The sequence below is a fragment of the Microplitis mediator genome, chromosome 1 (assembly GCF_029852145.1).
Source record: "Microplitis mediator isolate UGA2020A chromosome 1, iyMicMedi2.1, whole genome shotgun sequence".
Classification (NCBI taxonomy): Eukaryota; Metazoa; Arthropoda; class Insecta; order Hymenoptera; family Braconidae; genus Microplitis; species Microplitis mediator.
The window spans coordinates 15,803,502-15,823,105 of NC_079969.1; the positions used below are offsets into that span (position 1 = coordinate 15,803,502).

A 19,604-nucleotide genomic window follows, 5' to 3' on the forward strand; every position below is an offset into this window, starting at 1 on the left:
TTCTTCAAATTACCCATCCACCAGCAGTTCAAACGTAGGTGTCAGTGGTTAAAATTCTAAAAATTTGTCTTCTGAGGGCCTGACCAGAGCTTTACTAGACCTCTTTACGCAAAATTTTACTGAAGTTGGACCTTTCAAAAAATTTAAAAATCTGAAAATGATGTGGGAGCACATTGCAACAGAGATGTCTAATAGTTATGAAACAGTTTTCACTGCATACCAGTGTGAAAACAGATTAAAAAGAGTAAAACGAGATGCCAAAGAAGCTTTAGACAACAATCGGACATCAGGACGAGCACCACGTGTTGTTAAATACCAAGATGAATTACAAAAAATGTCATCAATAGATGACTCTTTCCTGCCAAAGGTTCGGTTTGGTGTCGGTATTGCGGATATCGATGAACCAGCTACTAGAAAAAGAAAATCATGTGACAGTGATACTACTAGTGATGATGAAGTTGAAGTTTCTAAGAAGGGAAAACGAAAAACTGCCAAACGTTCCACGACCTCGGCTATTGACGTCATTGAAGAACTCGCTAAACAAAGGGAGATAAACAAAATGAAGAGACACAAAGAAAAACTCGAATTTATGAGAGACGTATTTTATCGCAAGCAAACTTTTGATCATGAAAAATAATTTTAAAAACTATATAAACCGTTGTCAATTGAAAGACTGTTTAAAAAGTTCTAATGATTAATACGTTACTTAATTTTTTGTCTATACAACATATAATGTTGACCCTTGCGACCTTCAACCCACTCTGGAAACACTCTGGGATCATAGTCAGAATGTAAACATTCTAAATCCAGTATGTTTCCAGAGTGGATTTGTGCCCTTTTTCCAGAGTGAAACCAAAGTGGTTTCAGAATTGATCCAGAGTAGATCAAAGTGTCTTCAGAATGGACCCAAAGTGAATCCAGAATGGAATCAAAGTGTTTTCAAAATGAGCTCAAAATGAGTACAGGATGAAATCAGAGTGTTTTCAAAATGGGCCCAGAGTCGATGAAATTTAAATACTAAGGATTAAAAAAAATTTGGTACTTTCTAAACACATAAATCAATAATAATCTACAGAAAAACAGTTTTTACCTCAATTTTTTAATTAACTATGCTTTTGTTAATTAGTTAATTTTTACTTGTTGAAAGTTTACATAAAAACCCTGATTATTTCTAAACTAAAAACCCCGAATTTTTTTTACTTCTTGAAGCTATTCTTGAAAGGGTTAAGAAAAGATCGCCGGTGAAAAAATCAAAAAATTTCGATTTTATTAACAATCTAAACCATTGAAAAATAAAAAACGTAAATAAAGCAATCAAGAAAATTTATTTTTTTGATTATTTTGATTTTTTATTGCTGAAAGCTACATTACAATAATTTAAAAAAAATTTTTACTTGCATTGTTTAAATAATTGTTATAAACAAATACATTGCTAATTAGATTTAATAAAATTTTTTTTTGGGAAAAAAACGCTTAATCAAAATAAGGATTTTTAAGAAAAAAATCGTTTCTTAAAAAAATTTTTTTTTGCTAAACAGCGCATGCTGATTAACAATTTTTTTTTTACTCAATATTGACATTAAGGAACCATAATTTTTTTTTAATCATCATTTATCATTGTGTTCTGTTATATTAGAAAAAAAATTTTTTTCATTCATTTATTATTTGTTTATCAAACAAACAATTTGTTATAAACAAATAAATTTTTACGCAATATTTTTTTTCAAATACTAAAAATAACCATGCGTTTTTTTTTTGTAGAAAAATTTTTTTTTTATTTTTTATATAATTTTTTTAATCATTGTACACTTGGACTTGTCGCTACCTTTCTGTTCTTCTTCATTGTTATTAAAATATCTTATTGAAGACACAACTACAACACTTCAAGTCTTTTTTATTGTCCATTAATCATTAAACAAATTGAGCTTGTAACCGAAGCTCTAACTCAATTGCTTAATGAATTATGAATAAAAGTGATTTTTATAAATATTGTTTAATAAATACAAAAAAATTGTTAATTAGCAAATTCACTTTTTAGCAATAAAAAACATTTTTTACGAAACAATTGTTTTCTTAAAAATTGTTATTTTCATTAAGTATTTTTATCCCAAAAAAAAATTTTATTGAATCTTATTAACAATGAATTTGTTTATAACAATTATTTTAATTATGCAAGTAAAAATAGCTTCAAGAAGTAAAAAAAAATCCGGGGGTTTCAGTTTAGATATAATCAGGGATTTTATGTGAACTTTCAACAAGTAAAAATTAATTATTAATTAATTAATTATTTGATCTGTTTTTGATGTTTTATAAAAATTTTAAGCTGTTTTTGATCTGTTGTTTTAAAAAACAATTGCGTTACGGGCAGACAAAACTAAATTAATTCTTGAACTTTAAGAAATTTTAGTTCTGAAAATTTGCAAGGACTAAACTAGATTATATTATGGACTTATAATATTTTTATTTATGGGCAATATTTATAAAAATATATTAAGTTACAGAATTGATTATGTTTTGTTTACTATTTATTTAGTGTCTTTTGTTTAAAAATGTCGACAGTTAATGAAAGTTTTGACAGCTTTGACCCGGGTTTTAATGTGAAAGACTTAAGAGAAAAATTTGCTGGGATAAGATATATGTGAAGGAGGAGAAAGTCACCGGTGCTAAGCAGCAGTGGAAGTAGTTCAGTGCTCGCCACTAGATCGCGCCCAATTTATTATTGTCCTGTTCCTGGTTAGATAGGTGTTTCAGAGTTCTTATATTCTATACTTAAAAATAATTCTGGCACGGATACTTCTCTGTTATTTGACAGAGAGACAAGTGCCTGTTTCGATGGTCATATAGTAGATACTATATTACATTGTGACAATAATGTCAAATATTTTTGTTTTCTTTAAAAAATTATTTTTACAATCCAGAAACATAAAATACGTTTCAAGTAATGAAAAAAAAATTGATTTTTGTGTTCAATAAATGCTCTTGAATATTCTTAAAATAATATATTTCGGTAAATTTTTTTTTTTTTTTTTCAGTATTTATTTACTCTGAATACCCTCTGGTTTGAGTATGTATGATGATGACGATTAACGAATGTAGAAGGCATCTTATGGTGAGGACATCTAATGTCAATGAACATACCGTCGATGCAACCTACAACGCCAGGAATGCCTTGAATCTGCGAAAAAAAAGATATGAAAAGTATACAAGTATTAAGGGATTAGTAAGAGTAGAAACAGAGTGCTCATGTGTTGATTACAGCTTGAAATTCAGTAGCTTTAATATTTTTTTCTTCGTCGGTTCTCGGAAAACGTATTACTTGTGGAGAAATATTTAATAAAAAATTAATGACTCTATCGTTACATTGGTGCAATGTCGACTTAGCGATACCAAAACGATCTACCACACTTCGGAGTGTTGTTTTATTACAAGCGTACCTTAATTGAATATATATTTTCTTTAGTAATCAACAATAAAAAAATTAATATTTGTAATTTTATACATACCACAAAAATGCTAATACATGAGTTTCATCTGATACCATAGGACTATGAGTATCAGCATTACAATAAAATGGACTTTCGGCAAACATCTGAATCAATTTGTCACAGGTATTTCTTTGAATACGAAAGTGACGCCGAAACTGCAAAAATCAAGTAATACAATTAATACTTTTTTTTTAAATACTTTAAAGCATAAAAAAATTAGTTTAGCAACTAAAGTGAATGTTAGTTAGTGAAAAAAAAATGATAGTTGAAGACTTCTAAAGAAGTAAAAACTACGTGAAATTAACTAAACTTACCTCTTTATTTGTATATAGATAAACAGCATTCTCAATGTAATTTTTTATTTTTGGTGTTTCTCTTTTCTCAGACATCAGCAGCCATTGATGAATTTCGTCGTCTGAACTATCAGACGAAGAACTCAAAATAGCATCAATTAAATATTGATATTGATTTTCCATTAGATAGCTTTTCACGAATAACTATATCACTTTTTTTAAAAATGTTTTTTTTTTTGCTTATATTTTTATAATAACAATTATTATCGTTATTTTGATCAATATTATACACTATGATGTGACAAATAGACGCCAATGCTTATCTCCTTTACTGATCATCAGCTGTTGGCTTTCTAACAGGTAAATTCACACTTAGTTTCATGTCAATTTGTCTTTTGTTTACCGATTTGAATTTTTAATTTGAATTTTCCGCGTAAAAAAACAAAAATAGTCGACGTCCCGGGGCGCCGGGGCGGTGGGTCCGAACACACCACTAGGGACTTTAAATTATTGAGCTTAATCGGTACAGTACGTTTCTAATTATTAGTTGTCTAGTCAATATTAGTTACAGATGGCACTACATGAAACTTATATGGATCATCGAATAGTAGTCGACTCCAACCAGCTATAGCAGACCAGTGGATAACACGCGAGACTCATAAACCCATGGAGCCAGGTTCGACTCCCATCGCCATCATTCGATAATAGGCTCATACAAAAATAAATCGAAATATAAATTGTAAACTGAAAAACAGACAAGTACATCCAGTGTAAAATAAAAAAAAAAATTTTTTTTTTTTTTTTTTTTCAAAATTGACGAGTTATCATTAGCTCATATTTTTTAGCCAGCGATGAAGCATTTATAATTGCACACTCGCTACCTCATCGTTTTAACCTAGCTATTGGATATGTTTGAATCTGTCCACTGGCTTGTTCTGATCAGTCAACCATCAGCTAAGATGGCGTTACATAGTGAGGTTATGGCTGGTCAATTATATTAGGCAGTGATGAGGTGTGACTCAAATCTGTTAGCTACGGGCTAGCCAACTATAAGTTTCAATTCTACTCGGGTACACTCGTTGTCATTAATGCCTGGCCCCCTGCATGGCTAAGATTCTATAGCCTGGGGGACCAGGCATTAATGACAACGAATGTATGAATAAAATACAGATTTTTGTATTTTATCTCTACTAATTGTATTGTTATCCAAAATTAGAATTTTGTTAATTATAAAGGTACTAACACTGCAATACCATTAAAAAGATAATGTAAGATAACATTTTACTAATTTTAAGACATGCAAAAGTACTGTTCAGTTAATTATTTCTAAGTTTAAATATTGTTTCGTATTGTTGAAAAAAATTTAATTAACTTAAATAAATTGGAACCAAATATTATTCTTAAATAAGTTAATATTTTTTTTTTAAATAAATTTATTTTGTTTCGGACTTTTCAAATTAAAGGGGCTATAAACATACGCACGCATTTGCAGAAAGCGTGAGAGTTTTTCTCGTTGCAAGAGTAATGATACTAAACCGTTTCACGAGAGTGCTGAAGAGTTAATTGGTTCGACGGTCAACAGTTATCTAGATTTTTTTACTCAAAATTCTGTAAAAACAAATATTATAAATTTATTTATACTTCTAACGTCTTTTAACTGTTTCATAAAATCAATTTAATGTCTGCAAAATTCGATCGATTATGATAATTTGATAATGAATCGAAATGAATGTAGGAAAATTTTAAATCTTAGTTATTGTAAAACCTTGAAATAAAAGTTACAAACTAGTCGTGCGTAAAATTTGTATAGTTAATTATAAATGAGCAGTAAACATAAGAGCAAAGACATCTTTAGATCGTCACCGTTTTGCGGAAGTTTTGACTGTAATGAAAGATGATTGGTGAACTGTTTGTTTCGGCCTAAGGGCAATGAATGTTTTACGAGCTTGAAATGTACGTGCATTACTGTATTCTATTAAAGCGAAAGACAGGGTTTCAGAACGAAAGAAGAAAAAGGCAACAGATTTAAGTATTCGTTCACATACATTAATATTATCTGCATAAGGAATGATATTACTGAGGGAGTGAAGCTGTCTATATGGTTACAGTAATTCACTCCGCTTGGTTACCTGCAGGTATATCGTTTTAATTCCTAGAGCAAGAGACAAGATCGCTGTAAATATTCATGCCAACTCAAACTTACCTATTGTTACATATAGTACACAATTCATTGTGAGAGCTATATCCACATCCTCTCTTCAAAAATAACCCTCCCAAAAAAATCTACGTGGGAATCCAGCTTAGATTTCCATATACATTTCCACATGGCATTTTTGGATGAGTTCCTATATGGTTTCCTATAGGAATGCAGCATAGGTTCCTATTATACAAAGTCTTAGATCGATTCTCATAGGAATCTACACCATGCGAAAATCAAATTGTTTAGATTTGTATGCTGATTGTTAGGATAATTTCTTATGAGAATGTGAACCATGCAAAAATCCACATGGAAACCTAGCTTTTATTAAAAGAAGCGATATAAAACGATTTGTAATGTTAAATTCTCACAAGAAGGGTGATTCAAAGGTATTCAAAGTATTCAAAAGCGTTTTGAATCGCTTCTTTTAATAAGGGAGTTTAGATTCCTATCTAGACATACATAGTCTACCATGTATATACAATTTTTACATAGGAATCCATATACTAGGATCTCCATATGAATTTCTAACATGGGAATTCAGATAGTCAAGTTCTTATCTGTATTTTTTGTATAGAAATCCGGGAATCGAAAGTTTTATATATGGAAATCTAAATACCCATAGTTTCCCATGTGGATTTTCTCTAGAGGAATCCATACTCATACTTTCCTACATGAATTCCTATCTAAACCCGTACTTTTCCATGTTGATCCCCATGATTTTTTATGCAAATTCATAGTTTTTTACATGGATTTACATAAATTTCCATATAATTCTTCATAGATTCTTCTGATAGTACAACTTCAAACATGCTACTGATGGTGTTACTTAATTATTTGATAGATATTGGATCAATCCATTCATTCGTATGGCGTAACTTGAATGACAAAATAGTTGGGAAAATTTTGAAATTAATATTTCAAGTTATAATCCGTAAGATACTAGTTCAATAAATAATAATTTATAATAAGTTTCACAATTCATCCGGTAATATAAAATGATCGTGATTTACACTACAAAGATGAAAGAGGTAAATAGTATGATATGAGATAGTAAGATGGGTAAAAAATGCTGGTTGATCCAGACAACGCTATCGAGCCAGCTAATCTCAATTCACGGGTGCATATTTTAAGATCAGCATACGTGAACGATTTCATGGCCGTCGGATTGCCTTGCGGTCATGTAACTCACGTTAATGCGACGTCCGCGGAGTTTGTGCTATCATATTTCGTTGTCTTGATCCATTGATCGACGAGGTATGTTTTACTATGCAAATTAAAATGCAAATAATTCCGTCCACCCCGCTGCCTCTTTACTAACCTATTTTTTCTTACTGCCAACGGCCCTAGGTAGCTGCAATTTTTAATATAATTTATGATCAAGGACACGTGAATACTGCAGTCAAATATGTTAATATTTAATATGATATTATTGAAGGTTTTCTGAAATTGAGTTTTTTTCAATTCGTTTTTACTGCTTATAATAGTCTAATGGGCTTATCTTATTACATTTCTTCTTTCGATGAAAATTTCTAACAACTTAATAATTTCCTAATGCCCTTAATTTAGTTGTAGCCTGATATCAAATTATAGGTTTCTTTTTTAATCGATAGAGATTTATACCCACAATCCAAGTGTTCCATTCCAGGTAGAAAAAAATAACAGGCTCACGCTTGGTCCAAGCTTAAGCTGAGCCTCGTAAAACTAGGTTCTAGCATAGCAACCGGAAAATTATGGGTCGTATACGAAAAAAAAAAATGTAAGCAAAAATTACTACATGGAAAGTAATCCGAAATCACCACTAGGAACCGATAGCTTTTACTTCTGACAAAAGTAAAAGCTATCGGACCCATTGGTGGTTTTGGATTACTTTCCACATAGTAATTATAACTAAATTTTGAGATCGGTTTTTTTCCGTGTACACACTTGACTCTCGTAAGCTTTTTTTGTAGCAATTTTTATGCCTTACAGGAATTCTGTACTTGATTTTTCCAAAGAAATCTTTTAAAGACGAACAATTAAGTTGAAACAAAAAGAACGAATTTCCCATGTTATTTAAATGGGAAATTGAATCTTTCAATGCGCCAAGCCTCTAATTCACCTGGAATATTTTTTTAACAGATAATATTTTTTTTTTCTATAAATTATCACTTTGAATGATCAAGGCACACGGAAAGAAATTTTTTGCGGATCCCACTATGCTGTATGGTCGATTCCACCATACTGTATGGTAGCAAGGATTTTTTCATTCGTTTAAAAATTGTATGTATAGATGATTTGACCATACGGGAATGGTAACATTCACAATAATCATGGCGGATGAGTCTATGCCAGTATGGGCGTCAGGCCCATACTGCATGGTGGTATCCACAATGCTTCTGGCAGATAACCCTATTCAATATTGTAAAATCACGTATGCTTATATTGCAATAGTACCAAAGCTTATTGAAGTCAAAACATAGGTTATGTTTGGTTATAGTTTTAAATATATTATCTATAAATATTATAAGATTAAACCCAATATTTATAAGTAGAGAAATATATAAGAACATAATATTAATGATAAATCTATGTTATTATTAATATTAATTATTTTCAGTATAAACTATATGATTTTTTTTATTACCGATTGAAATCAATTCATACCAATTAAGGGGTTAGGGGTAGTCAGAATTTTCAAAAAATCGATTTTTTTTTTTTTGCATTTTCTTAAAGTATAATATTTTTAAAATATTGTGTGAAAATTTGAAGTGAATCCGACAAATTCTTTTCGAGTTATTTAACAATGACCAAAGGACGCTCGGGTGCTACGTGGCATTCGAGAGCAGGTAGCTAGAAACAGCTGCAAGCAACCGACCTTTCGGGTTTCATTGTCATGAATATCTCCCCATTTTAATGTATGTATAATTATATATATATATATATATATATATATATAAATCCTTCTACATATATTCACAATTTGTAGGTAGTACAAGAACTGAAAAATAATTTTTGGTTGCCAGTATACCTGTAGTCGTTGCACTGATCAGTCGATAGTTTTGTGATAAATTATTTCTCAAGTGAATTAAATTATTAACCATGGGACGTGATTCTAGAAAGGTTTCAAGAGAACTTCGGAGTTCTGAAAAAATTAATAAGTCGCGTTCAGTCAAAAGAAAGAATGTTTTTAATCCGAAAACAGCCGAACGTGATGAAAGTATTCAGAGTACATCTTCTAAAAAATTAAAACAAAACACTGAAGATGATGTACCTGAAGACAGCAGTACTGAATTTCGAATAATAAATTTGATGAAATTCGAGTGATGAAAAACCGAATCATGATATGTGTCCAAAAGGCGAAGAATCTTGGTGCTCTTACCAGCGCGCTGAAGCAAGAGGAGAGCTTGATACCTATTCTCACGATTATTCTCCCTTACCTTCTGATGTTTTAAAAGCTATCAAGCCTATATACGAAGGTCTTAGTAATGAAAATTTACTTTCAAGATGTGTAGGTGGATTCAATCAGAATAATAATGAAAGCTTTAACCAACTAGTATGGAAAATATGCCCAAAAACGGTAAATACTAGTTTTACTGTCGTACAAATAGCTGCATACGTTGCTATGTGTATATTTAATGAGGGTATAAATTCAGTATTAGTCTTGATGAATACACTAGGACTTAATTGTGGGCCTAATTCTCATCGGTATGCAGAAAGAATGGATGCTGCACGTATCAAAGTAGCAGATAAGCGCGCTAATGATAACACCCGAGAAGGTCGATTGCAACGTAGGCACCAGCAAATCAATATTTTGGAAGCTGCTATGACGGCTGAAGAGCTATTATATGGTCCAGGAATAGATGACTCAGTGTAAGTTATTAAATAATTCTTATAATTCGACATAAATCCATAGCAAAACTTTAAATGCGTTTTTCTCAAAACTATGTTTTCTGAACTGGTGATCACTGTAACTTAAAAACTGCTCGGTAGATTTCAATAAAATTTATTGTACTTTTGAAATACATTAAAAACTCGTGCCTGATCGAAGGATTTTTTTTTTTTTCAAAAATTTCGATTTTTTTTTAACAATAAACTGTCGGTTTTTTTCTCGAAAATTTGAAAAAAATTTCCTGAGGCCGCCATTTTGTTAATTTCGAAAAAAAAAAAAAAAGCTTCGATCAGGCACAAGATTATCTATTAATAAAACTAATTTTTCTTGTCCGATTGATTTTAGATGAATCTCCAAGGACTTATGATGATCACCGCAAAGGACTTCGGGAGGAACGGGCTCTACAAAAACAGCGATAACTTTTTGAATTATTAATTTTTTTTTTTGAAATTTTCGTGAAGTCAAATCGAAACGTGTTCTAATAAAGCTATGTTTTTATTTTTGTCAAATAAAGTAATTAACTACAAAAAAAAAATTATTGAAAATCATCATTTTTTCAGGCCTCTGAGTACCCCTAACCCCTTAAAAATTCTCGATGGGATTCAGTGGAAATTAAAATATGATAAAAATGTTCTGAAATATATTCATTGCTTTAAATAATAAAAATATATCTCTTAGAAAAATTAATTTTTAAATTATGAGGCATTATTTCTTGTAAAATTTAAAAGATAAATAGGGAAATAAATTATTATTAATTTCTTATTCAAATTAATTTATTTATGATTTCTTTTTTAATTTGATTAATGTACAGCATTATTGACATTAATAAAGATTATATACAAAAATTAGCAACTACATGTACGCAGTATTAATGGTAATCCGATAGTGTATTGACTACTTCACAAAGATCTATTGTAACGCAGCCTAGTGGCATTGCCGTTTCTTCAATGTAGTATGGGACTCAAGCCCATACTGATATTGTCTATCCCGCTGTACAGACATGTAAACTACGCAAAGATTTTTGTACTATACAGTATAGTAGATAACGCCATACTTATGGTACTGACTGCAATACTATAATAAGAGTATGGCGATAAGTACCATACATTTCTTTCCGTGCAGGAAAATCTAGTCTTGGCTTTAACTCGGGTGATCATTGGGTTGGCCAAGGTGAGGTTACCCAGTCCTAGTCCAAGTTTGGGTTGCCACTAAATGATCAAGGCAGGGAAACCCAATCTTGGCTTAAGCTTGGTCGAGGCGAGGTTACCTAGGCCCTGCTCGGACTCGGATAATGATCGAAATGGCCAGGATTGAGTAACCATTCTTGACCCAAGCATGGGCCAATATAGACGTGTCAAAGGTAGGTTACCCAGTGCTAAGTCAAAAAGAGCCCCTTCGTTTAACTCTAGCAGCTTCTGCATGGGATTATTTAAATTATTCCAATTAAAAAAAAAAATAATCTTTAAGTGCTTTATCTGTAAATAATTTTCAAACCAAAATCCCTAGCCTATTGAGTCATGCTGAAATTCATAGAGACAAATTTTAAAATCAAATATTTTTATCATCATGTAAGTATTAAATCCATTTTAAATAAAATGGTATGAGTAAAAAATAGTTGAAAAAGTAATGACTAAGCCAAAGCAATAAAAATATTTTAATAAACAAAAGAAAAATTTGAAATCTTTCCTTGAAAACATGATCGATCAAGTAATCAATTATGATTTTTCACACGATATGACTCTCGTGCCGAGAGGATATTCATGTAGAGATCGATGTACATGATTTCTTAGCGCCAAACATTAGTTCATTAACTACAACAGTGTCGATATCTCACTCTAGACATATACAAAGATTGATTGATCTGATCGTTCAATAGTTCTTAGCGTGAATCATGAAGGACGTAAGGACTACAAACCTTCACTTATTTCTCAGAAATCGCCATAAACAGAAAGAGAGAAAGGAATAAGAAAAAGAACAGAGAGAAAGAATCTTTCAGGTTTTGCAGGTCCAAGACTCCATGAGACCAAGTAACGTGGGCGGCTAGGACAACGTCCTCGCCTTGTACCTTGTTCGGGCTCTTTTTTACGGTGCGTTAACCTGAGAGGGACCGCGAGACTCCGGTTCTAAATCCTCCGCCGCGGTATATAGCTGCTAACCAAGTAAGAGAAGTAAACAGCAACAAGGCAAATACTATTGAAACCCGTGTCATACTAACGCAACTCGTTGAAGCCATTGCAAAGTTAGCAATCGCGCCCACGTTGCGCTTGAGTTCCACCCGTTATCAAGAGACTTCATGTTCAGCTCGTTGGTAGCGGTCTACACATTTATTTTAGTGTATAATCCTCAGTATTCAATATAGCATCTTTGTAATCAATGAATACGATTTTTACACTTCCGTGATTCAACAGTTGTATCCTAATTTACGTTATTTTTCGAAATTATTCATTCATCACTATATTTCAACTCGTTCACAGCAATAAATTTATAGATAAAAAGAAATTATGGGTATAGAATAACAAGTTCGTATGTATGGTATTTTTATTACTTCTTTCTTAACTTTTAAATTCGACATACAACTGACTTCTGCTTATTGTATATGCATTGGAGAAGGTAGTATTTAAACAGTTTTTGAATAAATCAAAATAATTTTTAGCGAAATCACTGCGTTGGACCTTTTCAATTATTCACTTTTGAAGTAGCGATCCATAAATATTATTCTGCTGATAAAACTAAAAACTCAATACTAGCAGCATTGTCTTAAGCAAGTTACTTGACGAATGTCCTTCTGTAACTTTCATGCAGAAGATTTAAACAAGATTTGAAGAAGACATATTTCATAAGAATACTTGCCATAGATTTCATCAATTCTTGCTTAAAATTATTCTTAAAGACATAAAAATCGGTAGATACCTTTATTAAAAGAAACGATTAGAAAAAAGAATTTTTGAATACTTTTTAATGCTTTTGAATCACCTTTCTTATGGGCATTTAAAATTGCAAATCGTTTCGAATAGTTTTTTTTAATCAGGGTACAGTCTGCAGCAATTCTTAAGCAGTGTACTACTATGTAACAATGTTACGTCAGCGTTGTTGCAGAATTGCTCAAGATCTGGTTTCTTTATCTCCGAGTCATTTCAAGCACAAACGTAGTACCTATAGCAAACCCAGTGGTACTCATTTAAATTTAAAATGCTACAAATTTATAATATTACTCGATGAAATTATGTCAAACATTAAGTGAGTACTACTGAATTTACTATACTAGTGCAGAATGGACAGCGGTTGGAGTAACGAAGAAGATAGCCATGTCCAGGTATCATATAAGTAATTCTGTGGCAACTCTGAGCTAATGCATCTTAAAAAAGATTACTATCGACTTACTTAAAGTATCATTACCTCGGACTTGTTCAAGACTGATGATGCAGACTGACTGAAGACTGAAAATACATATTTACCTAAAGTTTTTCTAAGATTGCTACTAGGAAAGGAGCTCAAAAATGTTAGTTATGGTTACAAGCTCTTCAAACCTTCTGAAACCATGGTACGTTTGAGACCTTTGAGCTCAAAAAAAGCTACATCTTACACTTTTATATTTAAAATAATACGAAATAAACAGAACCAATCCAACTCTAATTTTCAAACGAAATTTTTTAGACGAACATTAAAATCTGATAAGTCTTACCGAATGCTGCGACTTTGATCTCAGTCAGTTAATCCGTCAGAAGTTATAGATATTCACACCCTCGCAGATTTGAATCACGGTGGAAACACGATGGGTTTGTTCCATTTTACCACCGTGATTCCACGGTGGCTTGACCACCGTGTATACACGGTGTTTCCACGGTGATTACGCGGTGGATACACCGTGAAACCACGGTGGTGAAATAGCACAAAGCCACCGTGGAACCACGGTGGATGCACCGCGTAATCACAGTGGAAACACCGTGTATACACAGTGGTCAAGCCACCGTGGAATCATGGTGGATACACCGCGTAATCACAGTGGATACACTGTGTATGCCCGGTGGTGAAATGGAACAAACCCACCGTGTAACCACGGTGGATCCACGGTGTTTACACTTCCACGGTGTTTCCACCGTGATTCAAATCTGCGAGGGCACATTAGCATACACACATTATTTTAAAACTAATCAAAATACATTCCAAGGATCTTATAGTGCTGACACCTAATGAAAACTCGCTTTTCGAAAATTGGTTTGAAAATCATAACTTCTCTATTTTTTGAAATTTAAATTCTTTCTTCGACAAAAAGTTACAAAATTTGAATTCAATTGACCGTGAAATAAATTGTTCGCTAGTTTTTGCTATAAACAAATAAAATTCTCAGCTAGAGCATCTTGTTTAGCCTTCCTCTATTTGAAATTTAATAAAAATATAGAGTATGTTATTAAATGAATAATTTCACCGCGATCAATCGAAATAAAACGAGATATAACGATGAAGAAAACGCAAATACAAGACGATGATGAATGTTTTCGCTTTGTAAAACCTCGGCTAGCCTCTGAGTATTATCTTTGATAACTTGTTGTTTTCTAGATGTTTTTAACTCACTTTATAACCTCACGTATTCTTATTCGCAGGTGTGCAGAGCCAACTTGTTTTTCGATCAAGTTTGCACAGAAGATTTAAGTAATCGGTCAATTAACTTGTCGATTTACTCTCAACACATATTTTTAAACGTGACGTATTTAAAGTTATTGCACGAGGTACGAACAAAAGGGCGTGAGTTTCATCAAACCGTTGCATGTACAATCATAAACAATGTACTTGGGAATACTTACCAATGCACATTTTGTTATTATCTCTCGTAAATATCAATTCTTACCTTCGGTGATTAAATTAAAATTATTGTAAAAAGATTTACTTCAACAGAAGTAGGGGAGAGTGGGGCAAAGAGGTCCGCCACCAAGCTTTTTTTAATTGATTGCGAGAAAAAACGTAGTGAGAGGCAGGATTGTTAACATTAGGGAGGAAATTTCGTTAAATTTAGAGAGAGATTCACACTATGGAGAGTCACATTACAGAGATTATACTGCATTACTACAGACTTACTTCGGGTATTTTACGGAAGTACCTCACCTCGGTCGTGGCCAAAATTGATGATGAAGACTGAAGACACAGATTCACGTAAGACTTCTTTTTGAATACTACTAGGACAGCTAACGACTTACTAGAAATTTTAGGTCATCAATAATTTGACTATTAAATTTAAAAACTAACTCATTTTATTAGTCTTCCACTAGAGATAAAACAATCAGAAATTTTTATTAGGATTTTTTTTTATATACAAAAAAGATCTGTCTGGAACTCCAAAACCTCAATTTTTCAATTTCTAAGCAATAAAATTTTTTAGTATAATTGATTTTAGAAATTTAATTCGAATAAAAATTGTAACTGATTCCCAATAAATATTCAGCTTGGTGGTTGTTTAAATAAGTATATAATGCGGCCATTTGTGTTTTGCGTCGGCCGAAAATTATGGTAATCTTTGTGATTAAAATTTAAACATCTGAATGTTTTCATCTAAAAATGCATAGAAAATAAATTACGTTGAGTAATTATAATTCATATTATGATTATGTTAATAAACATTTCTATGCCATACTAATGATCGAAAAATAAATTTTGGAAATGAAAGATATTAAAAATACCTGATATGCGGTAATATCCAAAACAGTGACTGGAATTATCCAGGTGACACTTTCACTACAAGGTGGAGTAGTAAGGGAACCATAATAACTAGCATATTTAGGCGCAGAAGTAATTCCATCAAAAGTTGAAAGAGCAAATGGTTCCAAATTCACATGACTATTCGGACGTAAAAGACTGGTCGCATTTTTTAAAACATTGGCTATGCCCTCTGAGCCCTCGTCTTGTATCTATTAGAAAATCAAAAAAATCACAATAGTTTAAACTTCTTGCTGTAAAAATCAAAAAGAGATTTCAGTCTGATGGTGGAAAAGTAGGTTTTCAACAAGTGTCTACGTTCACAAATCGAAAAAGTCTTTTTTAGCCACTTTTCAGTCAAGGTCACTCAATATATAAATATATATTTGATCCTACAATATTATTAATAAAGAAAATATATTATTTAGCTCTTAAAACTCCGAAATTTTAACTTAACAGCTTCTACAAGGTCATCGAGCTCGTAGACGACAAAAAATTATCGGACTAGCCCATAGACTTTGTTGATAGTCGTAATATTACGACATATAGTAATATCAATATGAAAATTTTTATACATCAAAAAATACTGCTACAACTGAAATTCCATCGGTGTGATTCAATGCATCTTTGAAAGAGTCATAATCTTTTTTATAATGGACTAAATGCATTTCCAGTGGAAAACTGTAATATATTCAAATTTTTATATCCTAATAAATCATAAATCTTAATAATGTGATATTAAATCTGAAGAAGACTTTTGACAAACCTTTGACCATTAATTGTGTGCTCACTTCCTTCATTATTATTAACACCCCAATGAAAGTGTAATTGTTTAAATACATAATCACTTTGAAGTGGCCCTCCAGATATGTAAGGATGCTTATTATATGGCCAATGACCTTCTAATTCCACTACAATTATGAATTATACCTGACTTCAGCAAATATTTTGAATAAACTAAACGGAGAGAAATTTATGGTAACAGTTGCAATAGATTATGGTAATTATTTCCACAATTAATGGGAAAAATTACATAATATTATGGTAATTGTTACTATACTCTATCAAAGTGATCGTTACTATACTACTATGAAAAATATTCCCGTACTACTATAATAAAAGTTACTATATACTGCGGTAATTATTACCATATATTATAGTAATAATTACCAAAATAGTATGGTAACAATTACCATAACATTTAGAGTTCCCTTATATTATGGGAATCCATTACTATATTACTATGAGAATGGCTACCATAATAGTATGCGCGGAGAGAAAAAAATGGAAATTTTTCCAATTTTGCTGAGGGGAAATTCCTTTATTGGCGTTTTACTATGTCCTATGGAAACTATTCCTTTATGAGTATCGTAATTAGTACCATACGACATAGGAACTATTACCATAATTATAGGAATCGTTCCAATAGTTATGGTAACTTTTCCAGAAATTATGGGCAGATATTCTATCACTCCAAGTAATTGTTACCATAACGTGATAAATCGATATTTCATAAATGTCCTAAAAACGGTTGCCATAATTTTCGCTCTATGTATTAATAAATATGTTTCAAGTATTATGTAAAGTTTGTCTTTACATGAATGTCCATTATTGACTATAGAAATTTTTTTTGGTATATTGTTGTAGCCATGAAATTCAAGTTTTCGAGGATCAACAACTTCTCGAAATTTTCCAAAGTCCAAATTGATAGGTGATTGATTATTCCCACCGCACGATGGATACTCATCTTTCCACGCATCAGTATTTTGGTAATCAAACCCTCCTGCTTGACGCTTTGAGTCCAGCTCTCCAATGGTACCAACAATGACGAAGTACAAACCAATAAGATTGATAGTTTTATAATTACAAAAAAAATGGGTATAGAAATATGGGAATTATAAATTAAAAAATGTACCTTTTGCACTTATAAGTGATTGAGTGAGTATTAACGCATAAATGTTTATTAAAAGAAACATTATCACTTGAATTGATAATAAATAAAATTACTTTCTAATCATTATTTAAGGATAATAATTAACGCATTTCAATATTTTCAAACTTCTCAGTCTATTTGCAGCTTTAGCCGACTTATCACCTCGTATTACTTTGCTACAACTGCAATCAACAAGAATCATAAAGATATAAATCTAATATCAATTTACAATTAAAGCGGCAGTAAATTGACCTGTCAGTCGTAAAAAGATTTTAATTTCTCACAAGCATATTTTTTTAATTCGTTATGCTGCAAGTACTCTTTTAAAATAATCGATATTGTTTTTATTTGGAACTTATCTTTCTTATAGCAATTATATTCAAGCTGTCTTACTGAGTCGATATAAAAAAAAAAAAAAACAAAAAAAAATTGGAAAAATAAATAATTGAAAAACCCCCGACTGTCGTGAATATTTAAAAAGTAAAAAATAATTTACGTTCAACAATAATTTAAAATGAATAAAATATATCCAAGTCGGGAGATGTGGTAAAATAAAATTTTGACGTTTTTAAAATTGTGTGATAAATATATCAATCACGTCTCTCAATTCGAATAAATTTAATGTGTTGATCTGAAACTGTTGTTGAAAAAAATTGTTTTTTACTTTTTACTCAGGCGGATCCGAATTACGGTAAATTACAGTAATCTCGGCAAAAATCGGTATTTTACAGTAAACGTGCAGTATTTTATTATAAAAGTACGGTATTTTACAGCAAAACTGCGGCATTTTTACCGTAAATTTCAAGTAAGATAGCGGTAATTTACCGTAACATTTCGATAAGCCTACGGTATTTTAGCGTAAAGTATTGCACTGTAAAAACTGTAAAATGAGAAAACATACGCTGCGTGTGGTAAAAATACCGCAGAGTGCGGTAAATTACCGTAAACTGCCGTATATTGCCGCAATTCACTGTAAAATACCATATATTACTGTAAATTACCGTAAAGTGCGGGAAAATTTTCGCGTAAATGTCTTATTTTAGGAAAATTACCGCATAATGCGGTAAATTACCCTAATTCGGATCCGCCAGGGTAAATATTCACGACAGTCGGGAGTTTGTACAACATTCATTTTTTCCAATACGTCCATTTTTCAAGTGATTAAACTTAATAGAAATTTAATTGAGTTTCAGTCGGAGTTTTCAATCAGGATAGAATTGTATACATCTTTTTCTTTTCCTTACATGTAGTCAGGGGTAACAAAACCGAAATGTTCATGATTAGATTTTAAATCAAGATATTTTTTTTTAAAAGAATGATAAACTAGAAATATTAATTACAGATAATTATAATAATATGGTTATGAAGTGTCGTAGTGTGATGAAGCTTATGAAAAAGTTAAGGAAGTCGTTATTTCATTGAGTCCCAGGTCATAGCTATTATGAAAGAATTTTGCAGGCGAGGTTAGTGCCATGTTAAGACCCTTGCCGATGTCTTATTACAGAAAACTTACAATGGTTATTAACCTTTGCATCACAGGCAAGTAAATATAAAAAGCTATCGTGGCGGATGTTATTAATAAGCGGTTAGACAGACTACCTTGATGACTGTCCCTTGAGTCGCGACGTTCATCTCATCTCTACGCTATTGCCATTACTTGACTTCCTCTTAACGATGAATTGTCATATGTTAGATTAAGTTACGTCAAGTTATATGATATTTTCTCTAATGAAACTGCCAATTTGTCTGGTTATTTAATTTAAAAAATTTAACAAATTAATATAATTTTTGTTGTAGGTATAATATATAAGAATAAAAATGTATAATAAATATATATTTTTTTAATAATACAATCGTTGAATCGATTATTTACGTATTTAAAATTATTACTCTGTCAAAATCTAAAATTTTATCAAATAAGTAAACAAACGATAAAAATAAATAAATAAATGAATAGTGACAACTTCAGAATTTAAAACTTTATTAGTTTTAACTGTTTGAACATAGTTGAATTAAGTTGAATATAAATTTACTACAGAACTCAAGACACCCGATTTACAATACTTCGCTAAATTAAATTTCTAATTCTTTTGATTATCTGATAGATTCCTGGAACTTATGGTTCTAAGGAGCCAAT

General features: G+C 31.4%; 2 protein-coding genes across 4 annotated transcripts; one reads left to right on the forward strand and one right to left on the reverse strand.

Annotated features, from left to right (window-relative positions):
* Positions 1–8,641: 8,641 nt before the first annotated feature.
* Positions 8,642–10,423, forward strand: LOC130666484 (uncharacterized). 2 transcript variants are annotated; one of them, XM_057467517.1, is made up of 3 exons: positions 8,642–8,872; positions 8,944–9,827; positions 10,192–10,423. In XM_057467517.1, exons 2-3 carry the CDS (start codon positions 9,301–9,303, stop codon positions 10,193–10,195), a joined length of 531 nt encoding a protein of 176 aa, XP_057323500.1. In that variant the 5' UTR covers positions 8,642–8,872; positions 8,944–9,300; the 3' UTR covers positions 10,196–10,423. The 2 variants fall into 2 exon arrangements, with proteins under 2 accessions (XP_057323500.1, XP_057323509.1); XM_057467526.1 differs by lacking the exon at positions 8,642–8,872 and having other exon boundaries at positions 8,929–9,827.
* Positions 10,424–15,095: 4,672 nt separating this feature from the next.
* On the reverse strand, positions 15,096–19,364 carry LOC130667631 (carbonic anhydrase 7-like). 2 transcript variants are annotated; one of them, XM_057469353.1, is made up of 7 exons: positions 19,067–19,364; positions 17,446–17,649; positions 17,132–17,349; positions 16,301–16,445; positions 16,110–16,215; positions 15,519–15,746; positions 15,096–15,390 (listed from the first exon to the last, which is right to left on the reverse strand). In XM_057469353.1, the coding sequence occupies exons 2-7, from the start codon at positions 17,508–17,510 to the stop codon at positions 15,280–15,282; spliced, it is 873 nt and encodes a 290-aa protein (XP_057325336.1). In that variant the 5' UTR covers positions 17,511–17,649; positions 19,067–19,364; the 3' UTR covers positions 15,096–15,279. The 2 variants fall into 2 exon arrangements, with proteins under 2 accessions (XP_057325336.1, XP_057325346.1); XM_057469363.1 differs by having other exon boundaries at positions 17,132–17,341; positions 17,450–17,649; positions 19,067–19,362.
* Positions 19,365–19,604: the final 240 nt, after the last annotated feature.

Bases quoted from the DNA above. Each gene is read 5' to 3' on its own strand.
- LOC130666484 (XM_057467517.1), top strand. From the start codon at position 9,301: ATGTGTCCAAAAGGCGAAGAATCTTGGTGCTCTTACCAGCGCGCTGAA.
- LOC130667631 (XM_057469353.1), bottom strand. From the start codon at position 17,510: ATGTTTCTTTTAATAAACATTTATGCGTTAATACTCACTCAATCACTT. The intron at 17,350-17,445 runs ATTTTTTAATTT...CATTGTTGGTAC, and splicing joins CTTATAAGTGCAAAAGGTAC to CATTGGAGAGCTGGACTCAA. The intron at 16,216-16,300 runs GTTTGTCAAAAG...AATATATTACAG, and splicing joins CACACAATTAATGGTCAAAG to TTTTCCACTGGAAATGCATT.